A 12,219-nucleotide genomic window follows, 5' to 3' on the forward strand; every position below is an offset into this window, starting at 1 on the left:
TTATGAGTTCTTTATTATCTTTAGCCTGTGTGTGTGTGTGTGTGGGGGGGGGGGGGGGGGGGGTGTATTTTGTTTTAGCCGAGTTAAATCTTCCTCTCTTCTCCTCTCCTCTCTTCTGTTTTACCTCTCGTTCGTATTCGTGTAGAGTCGGTAAACTCCGGCGGTGGCGTGTTGCTTTAAATCTTGCCGCCGTAAAGGATTATGGGATACTACTATCTCCTTTCCTTTAGCATAGGTTGGTCCGGAGTAACCCATGCTAAAGGAGGGTTAAAGGATGAATCGAGGCTCCTTTCCTATGCCTTTCCTAAGCATTTTGAGAATTCGGATCACCTATCCGCCGAGTACTTCCGGTTCATCTCGATAGGAAAGGAAATTTCCTATGCAAAAAATACTTTTCGGATAGGCCCCCAAACATCTTTCTATAGTCATTCCTACATTAAATTGAAGCTTAAGGTGTTGGCTTGAAATGTGAACCCCTCACTTTTTCTAACTTATTGTAATAAAGAAGACATTTACCATCAAAGACACTCTAACACATTGTGAACCAACCCCATCAAGGGGTCGGTTGTCACACACTATGTAGGGCCCTATGATTTCCGCGATAACGAAAACACGGAACACGGACGGAATCACGGAATCGGACCATTAAAACGGAATCTACGGATAAACACGGAATGCCACGGAATTCGCCATTATTTTGGTGAAATTCAGTTTCGAGGGAAAAGGGAAACAACACGGGTGACATTAACGTCACGTAATGTTTAGCAGTCACTCCCACAACAATGTTGGAAGAAAAAAAAACAATTCCCCTGTCCACCGCCCCAGCCTAGGTGGCGGGAATGCAAACAATAGGCCCCGCTCCCGCTCCCGCTTCTAAAAAGAAGCAGAAGAAGAAGCAGGAAGTTGAGGCGGCCGCGGCTGACTGCTGAAATGCCCAAATCTGCTAAAAAGCTTCGTAATTTGGCTCTAACCCCCAAATTCAGAGCCGAACAATATCCGAATGACTACTATCACTCAGGCAATCAACTGTTTTGTAGAGTATGTCAACATTCGATCGATTGGAAACGCAAAGATACGTGCGATGACCACTTGAAGTCAAAAAATCATATAAAAAACCACGACAAACGCCGCAACCATGGCACGCCCCTTCAAACCACAATTCCGGCTACAATCAGCTCATCAGATTCAAGAACAGAGTTTATTGAGGACTTTGTGGCTGTGTGCGCCGAATCTGACATCCCCATTGAAAAACTAAAAAAGTTACGCCCGTTTCTAGTCAAACACTGCAAACAGGGAGGAGCGCTGCCTCAACATGTGAGTAGCCTCCGCCAGACTCACCTGCCTCGAGTGTTTGAGCAACACATGAATGCCGTTTTAAACAAGATCAGAGGGAAGAAGTTCGCTGTGGTTGTGGATGAAACAACGGATGCACGGGATTGCAGCGTCCTAAACATCGTCATTGGTGAGTTAACTTAGCAGCCTGTTATTATATTGTTGCAATAGCGTTGTTTTTGTACGCTCTGCTATGTTAATTGTCCCCATGTAAAATATGATAAGGACGACCTCTTCTGGTGAAATAATAGCAATGCATAACGTCTGCAGCTGTCTGCCTATGGCTGTAGGCCTATTTTGCAGTATTTGCTTTGCTTTAAATAGACACTTATTTTGTCAGAATATTATTTTAGGATAAAATAAGTAGAGTAGAATATAAATTTAGGTTTGAATAACTATTACTAATAGTAATTTTCTTTGTTATCTTTCATTGCAGGTGTTGAAAACCAGTACTTTCTGGTGGATGTTGTTTTCATGGACAGATGCAACTTTTCAACATTTTCCCAAGCTATACTAGCCTCCCTCCACAGCAACAACCTGGACCTGAATGATGCCTGGGCAGTGGTCACAGATAATGCTGCATACTGTCTGAAGGCATACAGGGAGGTCCTGAAAGGATTGATGCCCAACAGTGTCCATGTAACCTGTCTCTGCCACGTCATCAATCTGGTGGGTGAGACCTGGCAGCACTACAAATACTTCTCTGAAGCTGCATCACTGGTGACATGGATGAGATCTGTCTTCTTCAAGAAGCCTGCCAGAAAGAGAAGATGGGTGAGTTTCCTCATTAACAGGGAGCATGTGCAGACAAAAGCTCCCCCTGAAGCAGTGAGCAGCAGATGGAACAGCTGGTTTGAGGCAGTGAAGTACCATGCAGAGCATGTTCATCTGTACAGAGAGTTTTTGTTGGCAGAAAAATCCTCATCCATGGCAGTCACAAACATCCTCAGCCAGGTGGATACAGAGGAGAAGGTGCAGGCCCTCACTGTGAAGCTCACCTTCATCTCAGAGGGCTGCTCAAAAATTATGACAGCTCTGACAGTCCTGGAGGGAACCCACCGTCCCACAGCAGTGTCTGCTTACAACATCATGGAAGATCTAGGCTCTTACCTAGTAAATGGAACGGCAAAAACATGTGGCTTTGGTGCCAAGACCGATGAGCTCCTGAGGAAGATGGGTTTTCGAGAGAGGAATGTGGTCCTTGAAAGTCTACATGACGCTTTCCACTTGGCCTTCACAAAGTTCTCAAAGCACTGGGACATACATCCAGCCAGGGAGGTCTACAGGCTGGTAAGAGTGTTTGACCCAAGGCAGGCTCCAGCAATGGAAAAGCCAATTGAAGTCTACACCACCACACTGAAACCCATGGCAAGTCCATCATCAGAGCTAAGTGAAGAGTGGGTTGCCTTCCATCACTGTGTATCCAGGGAGCCCTTGCCAGCTGACATGGAGCTGGATGCTTACTGGAGGGGCATCAGGTCAAGATTCCCAAGAGTTGCAGAAGTGGCAGTGCCCTACATCTACTTCCCAGTCAGCTCAGTTGACTGTGAGAGGAGTTTCAGCAAGTACAAGACTCTGCTCACAGACAAGAGAGAGGCCCTCACTGAGCTCAACACAAAGAGGCTGACAATCATGTACTTCAATGGAGATGTCTCTGACAGATGGAAGACTTAGGAGTTGAGCTCAAAGGGACAGTACTGTTCAATGGTGTTGATTTTCCTGATTCAGGTTGTATTGCAGGTTAAGGTTTCATTTAATGCTGCATTGTTTGTCCCCTGGTTTGATGTATTCTTCAAACAGTGCTTTGGTAATTGTTACAAAATGTTTTTATTCACAGTTATGATTTGTTAAAATGAAGTACAGCTTATAAGCACTTTTTATTGTTACAAAAACCTCAAGTCCTCAGTTATGCATGTTTTACACTTTAAGGACACTGTGAAAAGCACTTTATTATTTATGTAAAAAAAAATGAAATGGTTAACTTGAAGCACAAAATGTCTTAATCTTCTATTATAGAAATTTGACTGTTTTTTTCTTTGTTTTACAGTCATGTTATTATTTGAAGCACTAAAAACAGTGCAATGTTTTGATGTTTTAATAAATTCAGTCTTCTATCTGATAAAATTGTAAGAATTGTATTTGTTTGCACTTACTTGACACTTGTTGTGATGATTTAATCAGCTTAAAGTGTAAAAAACGGAATCCATGAAATTAAAACGGAAAAAACGGAATTTGGGAAAAAATAAAACGGAATTTGGAAAAAAATAAAACGGATTTCATAGGGCCCTAACTATGGGGTTGTTTGTCACAACGTTATCTTTATGAGAATTTTTTTTTAAAAGAAGACAAGAAAGCAGAACTACATTTGAAAGTTTAATTTCATTGTCAAGTTGAAAAATAGGCCTACATAACTTTATGCATCTTAACACAAAATGAGCAAGGAATTAACAAAAAGGAAATCCATATTAAGACCAACCTACTGTGTGTAACAACATAAAGAACAAAACAAATAGGTCTAACTAGCCTATTAATAATAGCTACTAATAGCTCTAATAGCCTACTCAACTAGGATACACACATTCACTATCTGAGTTACAGTGATGGCAAATGTAGGGTCTGCTCACTCTAACTAAGCAGAGAGTGTGTGCCCACTGGTTGCACATACAATACTTCTCCCTTACTCCTGAACGGGTGCTGGAGAACGTTTCCCTACAAACCAAACACAAACTATCCTCTTCATCTGATGAAGATTCCTCTTCCTGTCTCTTTCTCTTCTGTTTCTTATTCCCCAGCTGGGGTGGAGTGCACTGGGGTGCAGTAGCCTTGGCAACTGGTCTAGTTTGGGATGCACTGGGTCGTTTTGATTTTTTTGCCCTTTTTCTCTTTTGCATGCTAGCTGCCTTTCCTGCTCAATTCTCTCCTTCTCTGGGGTGTCAGTGAGGATACAGCTTGACATTTTATTTTGTTATTGGGTTCCTTTCCTGGCTGCAGCCTTTGGATAACATGTGACAACCAACCCCACCAAAAATGTGACGACCAACCCCAACTGGAATTTATTGCTAGCATCAAGGCCAACAACCATCTGACAACTAATTAGCTTGCTAAAAACAATTTAAACTATAGCTTACCCAGGGCTGCCAAGTTTCACCAAAAGTTTGGAGTGAGATTTTTTTGGGGGCGGTGGAGCGACCCAAAAACTGCGTGTTTTGGCAGCTGCAGTCCCTCTCTCCCACCCAATTATATTTGGAAGCAATTGTACATATTTTTCATTATAAACCAGCACAATAAATTAAAATAAATTGGAATTGTGATAAAACAAGTCATATTCAGAAAATCCACATATTTTATTTACAAAATTACAAGATTACAAAATTACAAGAAACAAATACAGTATGCGCACAGGCTACATTATATACATTGATTTCATTATAATTTACACACACAGACACAGGTGCAAGTGTGTGTGAGAGGTAAGGTTGTTAGAGGTAAGGAATGCCATTGCACTAAATATTGATAGAATAGTTAGTAATCGAGTTGGTAATGAAATGTTCACACTGCTAGTTAGGATTTTTTTGGTTTCGGACATCTTTTGGATAATAAACATGTCAAATTGACCCGGGAACACCATTGCTGTTCCTGGAAAATGAACACAACAGGAGGGTTAAACATAAATATATGGTTTTACAATGACATGTTGTATTTGTTAGTTGCAGACTTAGATGCCTTTATCACAGAAGTAGGGGGCTCCCACTTGTAACAGTCTGGCTCGAGGCTTGCCATCTTCACAGTCATGATGGAGGACAGGGTTCCATCAAGAGCCAGACTGTTCCTGGTCTTCGTTTTGTTGAGCCCCACCACGGAGAACACACGCTCAGCATCGGCATTGGAGTGAGGGAGTACTAAAACCAATTTGGCTATTTTGGAGAGCCTCCCAAACCTGCTCATCCCGGTCACCTTAGAAAAATCCACATAGGAAGCTTGTTTACTCTTGGTAATTTAGTATTAGTTTTTTCTTATACAGCAAGTCAATGTGTATGTCAAAGAGTGCAGACTAATTCTTACCTTACTGTTTTTTTCTCCCATGTTACCCCAAAAGCTCTCTAGATCCAATGTGCCTGGATCTTGGGGCATGGGAATCTCCATGCTCTGGTAGTCGAGAAACTCGTCTGCCAGTGTGTTTTTCTCCTGAGGTCCATTATATGGGAGAAGGTCAGCATATCTAAAAATAATACAATGTACACTTATCTTAAATAGTTACAGTAGCTGGATCAAGAGGGTTTGTTTTCAGATGTGATCATCAAAATGTAAAATGTAAAATCTTTTCAAAATGATCAGAAGAACCTTTATACCCTAACCTGTCAACAAAGTAAATGGCATCCTCCACTCCACACTCTGTCCTCTGCTGGACGTCAACAAACATTGCATGTTTGAGGAGGGGCTCGTTCAGGGGTAGTTTGGCCATGGCATACTACACAGCCCTCACCAGAAATGCCAGTGCTGCCTTTTGGAACTTCTCTACTTGATGCGGTGTGATGTCTCCGGCATCAAGGAGCCTGTTGAGCGTTGCTCTGGTGATGAAGCCAATATTCAGCTTTTCTCCTGCCAGGGAGATACAATAACAATACAACAATCAATTACTTCAGAACAGGTACTACATGTTAGTTTAAAATAACTTTTCATTCACAAGTTTGTTGACAGAGTTAATTTACAATAATCAACAACCACAATAGCTAACTTCAATACACATCGTTAAGTATCTCCCAGTATATCAGTGATGACATGATCAAACTCATAACTTGACAAGCAGCCCTCTCACAAAAAGGCTATGCGAGGTCAGTTAGTGGATAGTGCATATGTATCTGCTTAAGTACAACTTGGAAACTTGGAGCCACCTGGCAGTTGGTTTGCTGGGTCCTTGTAGAGGATTTCCTGCATTCCCCGGCCCTGCAGTGCTACAGGCTTCAGGAACTTTGAAAACAGCTTCCGGATGAAATCTGTCATCTACAAAATTGTATTTCAGAAAAGATTTTCAAAATAACATTAGACCTAAGACATAGCACTTAAAGCTCCCATATTATACACTTTTCGGTTCTATTATACACCATATTATATGGTCTTAGTGGTCCCTAATACGTTTTTCTTTAATTGTTTGCTGAAAAAAACTTTCAGATAATTTATTGTACTATGCTGATGTTCAGCTAATCTCACAATGGCCTATTTTTAAAAAAAGAGTTGCAGGTCCCCTCGTAAATATACAATCTTTGAGCTCCCCCCGCCCCCTGTCCGGAAGCGAAGCCAGATACGCCTCGCCCTCTGTCTGTCAGGGCCGTGGACCAATAAGAAATAGGGGTGTGGGCTGCACAGTGGAAGCTTCTGGCTTTACGGTTTGTGAGGTCAGAAAAGGGGATAATTCTGACTGGAGTGTTTTTGGGGGGAGGGGTGGGGGTTTCAGAAAAGGGGAGAGTGAGAAAAGGAGAGATTGTTATTTTTTTTGATATTTTGGCAGTCTCTAGGCACACCGTGGACGCATGGATATGTTGAAACACATTTAAAAAGTGCATTTAGCATAATATGGGACCTTTAATGAAAAAAGGAACCAACTTAAGTCACATTATTGGCAGAATCATATCTTGAACCTCCCATTTTACCTCATTGTGCAGGAGGAAGATGGAGGACTTCTCTCTCTGGAGGAGGAGGTTGAAGGTGGAGAAGACTGGCATTGTTGATTGGTAAAATAGCAAGTACACTTCAGTCATTGGGTTGGAAAATGCTTCCAACAGCCTCCGGAACCTCGGTTGTTTCTCATCTGTGAATAAAAAAAGCACAGGTTGTGCAGACTACATAAGTTTCATTTCGGTCTCTTGTATTAATCATGCATTTGTATAATTGAAAAATGAGGCCTACTTGATGATTTGAAATAACTGGCCAGTGGCTCATACTGCTCTAGGATTCGCGTCAAACACCTCTCCAGGCTCAACCACCGAATAGAGATGTGTTGGAGTATTTCCATGTATTCACTCCCATGGAACTCACACAATTCTATAACAAGAATATTGTATCTTAATTTCAATCAAATCAAATCAAAATGTTCAGCATTTCATTTGTACTATATTGGAACTGGTTAAAGCACATACCAGTCTGGAAACCTTTTCGATTGGTGCTACCTCTGAACCAGTAGCCCACATCCACAGTCAGATCCTCTGGATCAAATCCAGACACCTGCAATACATGATGATTTCCAATCGCATTACATTTTAGTCATACATTTATTACAGCATAACAAACCATTTAACATGGCATTAGGCTTAACAGATAGGTCATTGAAAGCATATATGATAATACTTGCCTCCAGGAACGCCAACCCAGCCTTTTTTGCCGTGTTGTGAATGATGTGGCAGGGGCACCCATGAACATAGATGTTCCGATTTTCATTCCGAACTCTGGACGCTTTTGAATTTTTTGCACCTGTATTCACAGGTGCATTGTCCACGGACAGACTCACACAATTGGCCCATGGTATGGAATGTTTTTCCAATACCTCATTGATTTTGGTATATATGATTTCAGCTGTGCCACAGCTACTCCCACTGGTGGTGCACATATCCAGAAACCTAAGGACCACTTTTCTGGTGTCATCATCATATACCCGCACAGTGAGTGGGTTCATCTTGTCTCGTCCTGCAATGGTACATGTCGATCAGATGAAAGCTAAACATCAGACTTAAGTTCTATGAATTATAAGATATATAATTGGTGATGGACAAATAATGTAAAGGACAAATATAAATATTGCTGTCAAAGTTATACCTGTATCGTTTGACCCATCTGTTATTAATGTGAAGGGATTTTCCCTCATCTTCGTTACCAATTTCTTTTTAAAGTGTGGCGCCACAGCTTCGTTGATTATGCACAATGTTTTTGTGTGGGCAGACTTAAAGTTCTGCGCAGTGGGGGAATCTTTAAAGCATTCTTTTATCAGGGGGCTGAAATGATCTGCAACGGCAAATGGCACATTGTGTTCCACCATTGCCACAGCCACCTTTACCTCAGATCTCCTTGTCTACAACAGAAAATGGTTAATTTAAGAGCTTAATCATGTAAAACATCCAGCCAGTAAAGCCCATCCCCTTTTTTGAACTTCATGTAGCCTACCTTAGCATCTTGTGCTGTCATGCCACCAACAGAGGCTGGGACATAATACTGTGCAATATTGCTTGCTGACTGGAGTGCCTGTTCTTTGGCCTTATGTCCCTTGCTTTTTACGTGTCTGTTCACATCCGTAACACCTTGATGGGCACAGGAGTTCTCCTGTCTGCACACAGAACACCAATAGTAGGAGCTGGTGGTGCCTACGCGAATGGCCATTTGGTTGACCACTCGCTTTTAAAAGCACACCTATAGTTGGCTGCTCCACTAAAAGCTCTCTGGTGTTTCCTGATCTCCTCCGCTGCCTTCTCCACCGTTTCCTCCACTGCCTCATCGCCATCCTCCACTGTCTCCTCCTGGCTCTCCTCCTCTGCCTCATCGTCATCCTCCACTATCTCCTGACACTCCTCCACTGTCTCCTGGCTCTCCTCTGACCTTGCAACTTTGGAAGGGGGCTGACCCTTCATTGCCCACATTGAAAACAGGTCTCTCTGCTTCTTCCCTGACATCTTTGAAATTCAGGGTTGAATGATAAAATATGCTCAGAATTATACTAGCATTTGGTCTTAGGGCATGTGCCCACCAAACAGGCTTAAATGTATCTATTGGTATGAATATCAGCCTATTATACTGTTGATAAAAACATGAAGCCAACTCAAGCTTTAACAGATTTTTAACCCCAAAAAAACACATTTTAGTATTGTTGATTGTCACACATTTCAGCACAAAGTATGTGTATTCAACATTGTATGGGTTATCCAATTATCCAATTTCAATTCACCATTATTATATTAAATCTATGACACTTGATGTCTTCTCAGAACATATTTTTCCCACAGTAACCTCTAAGCTTAGTTACTCAATACATTAATTCAATTAATGTTGACAACATTTTAGAACAAAAATGTGTTGGTGTGTCAACCAGCCCAATAACATAATGCAAAACAAGCTTGAATATATCAAGTGAAGTGACTGATTTGAATTAAGGTGTTCTTACCTCTTTGTTCATTTAATACCGGCGTCCTTGTTGTCATTAATTTTCCATATAATTTGAACAAAGGGCGGGACTGGGAGGCGGCGGGCTTTTATTAGTTTTGTAGTGTAACGCAGGGGGGCGTGGCCGTGGTGGTTTGCCAAGTGGCTGCTGCGGCTACGGGCTGCACACGGCCATGGACCTATAAAGAAACCGCGCGTGCAGAAAGCATGGCAGAAAGAGGATGTCACGGAACTCAGTCCGTTTAGCTTTTCAAAATAAGACTTTCAAAGTAAAAGTACCAAAATAAAATATATATATTACGGGGATTCATTTCTCTGCGTGAGAAATTGGAGGTGTGGCGTGTGAGCGTGTGAACTGGTTGATATGCGTGTGTCTCACGGCCAAAGCGTGAGACTTGGCCGCTCTGGCTTACCCTTCACACTTTTTTAGGGTAACAAGTGTTTTGTTATAAACCCATTGTGTAAAAGCCTAGAAGAAAAATACTGAGGAGCTAAATATTTTCAATTTGACATGAAAAACACTAACAGTCCTCTCACCTCAAATGCAGCAGTCAAACTCCAAGGAAGACTATGTAGGTGACCTCTGATCCCAGTTGTGGATATTTACATACCAAAATTTAACAGACGGCGCCTTCTGGTTCCGAGATATATCGATTGTGACAACCTACCCGTGTGACAAATTACCCCGTTCTCCCCTACGCATGCCAAGCCAATAGTAAGCGGTGTCATTTGTCCCCTCTGCTATAAGACTTTTTAATGAAAGACACAGGTCAAGATCATGAACACTGTTTTTCTTTTACTGTTTTTAATTTTTTTTTTAATGTTGTTTTTAGGCCCGATACTGATTCACTGATGAACTGAACTATTTATTCTTAAATGTTGTTGTTGTGTGTGGCGTGCCCACTTGTATGCCTATGTGTCTTAAATGTGCTGCACTTTTTAATTTTTTCTAAAGAAATTTTTTTGGGCATTTTTGCTTTATTAGACAGATTGGGGAGAACTGACCAGGGCAGGATTCGAACCCGGGTCCACTGCGGGGCCTTGGCCCGGGGGGGAGGGGGGCGCCCTATCAACTGAGCTATGGGCGCCCCCAATTTGCTGCACTTTTGACCACACAAATTCCCCAACTCTGGGATAATAAAGTATACTTTGACTTTGACTTCTATCCTCTTATTTCACCGCATTGAACTCGTGAAAACAGAAGACATGCTGATAGTGAAGGGGCTTTGTGAGCGGCTACCTTCCTGTTAGATAGTGTTTTTTTAATGTAGAGAGAGCCGTGTCCCTGGCATTACAGGTGGCGACACAAGTTTATTTTGCTAGAAAAACCGGCAAGAGCACAAATCTTTCCCCAGCCAAAGTGGCGTGTGGTGAAGTGGAGCCGTGACGTCAGCGTTACCAGGGAAAATGGTTTCGCAGTTTACAAGATACCAAAACAGTTGTGTTTTCCAAAGTTTCCTCCTTGGGAGTTGATCTCAAAACTTTGCAGTTTCATGCCTGCGTTTGCTGTTTTCATGTAAATGATATAGTGCATCCGCAAAAATACTTTCGCAGATGCACCGTTTCGTGTTTTCGTATAAACAGCACCTCAGAAATAGCTTTCTGATGGTCCAAACTGCTGAGACACCTTAACTGTTTGTCAACATGCTAATGTTTTTTTGTCTGTTTGTATCTGTAGAACGGTGAGGCCAAGCTGGGCCCTCCCATTATCATGTGTACGCGCTCCTACCCAGAATGCAATGTGTATGGAGAGGGAGAATGTGACATGGACAGCAGCACTGAAACTGCTAACAACTGTGAGACACAGCAGGACAGGTAAGTCCCAGCCTTGAGGGCCGAGTAGGGACTCTACAAGGATCTCTATCACTTGTAAAACTGAAAGAAAGCTTACTTTAAATGTGTTTTGATTCAGATCGTGTTTTTTATCTGATGTGTATCATGTCTGAAGGATTTTTCTTTTTTTTTTACATGAACCACCCTTCCTGTACTTGCTGCTATGCAACCCTAGCCACCTGATTGGCTGTGCTTCTGCGTCTGTCCTCTGTGGGGAGGAGCAGTTTGAGGACTACGGTGAGGGGGAGGATGTGGACCTGACTCCCAGCAGTCCTGGTCCTGAAGATGACTCCAGAACCAATGGCTTCTCAGACCTGGGATCCTCCCTTCCCTCCAGGTTGCTTTTTTTTCAAGGCCTTGTTACAGATAGCTGTGTCCAAATCCAATCTCTCCCTGTGTATTTGGTTTATTTATTCATACCCCAGCAATCAAGCCCGGTCAGCGTATTTATATGCAGTAACAAACTGATATGATGGTATTCCTTACATTCTATACCATTTCATGATGATCACTAAATGGAATTTTAATACAGAAGAACAGCATTAAACTAAAACTTCTTAAAGACAAGCTGAATAGATTGGACTTTTATCAAATCAGGATTTCTGAAGGGTTTCTGTATGCTCTGAAACATTCAAACAACCACAGTGATTATTTTCGGGCATTTTTAACTGTATTTGATGATGTGGAGGGATAGAGATTAAATGGAGTAGAGAGGAGAATGACATGCAGACCTGGGCCAGATTCTAACCCGTGTTTGCTGTGAAGAACAGTGAGCCTTGGGTGGGGGGGCTCTGACCATTACATACCGAGGGACCCAACAGGGTTCTTGACGTTCTGAAGCTCAACTAGGCCTGTTTATTCAACACAGTCTCACTCCTAGAACGTCAAAGTGTGACTGTGTGCCAGGGCACT

At 42.1% G+C, this 12,219-nt stretch overlaps 1 protein-coding gene across 1 annotated transcript in view; it reads left to right on the plus strand.

Annotated features, from left to right (window-relative positions):
• rab11fip4a (RAB11 family interacting protein 4 (class II) a) overlaps nt 1-12,219 on the plus strand; it is a gene marked incomplete at both ends in the record, with an annotated part of 213,437 nt that overhangs the window by 71,980 nt on the left and 129,238 nt on the right. Inside the window, 2 exons of the mRNA XM_080044274.1 lie at nt 11,153-11,289; nt 11,483-11,644. Coding sequence (XP_079900400.1) covers nt 11,153-11,289; nt 11,483-11,644 — 299 coding nt within the window. The remainder of the gene's footprint in view (nt 1-11,152; nt 11,290-11,482; nt 11,645-12,219) is intronic.

This window comes from Ammodytes marinus, assembly GCF_949987685.1.
Source record: "Ammodytes marinus genome assembly, chromosome: 16".
Taxonomy (NCBI): domain Eukaryota; kingdom Metazoa; phylum Chordata; class Actinopteri; order Uranoscopiformes; family Ammodytidae; genus Ammodytes; species Ammodytes marinus.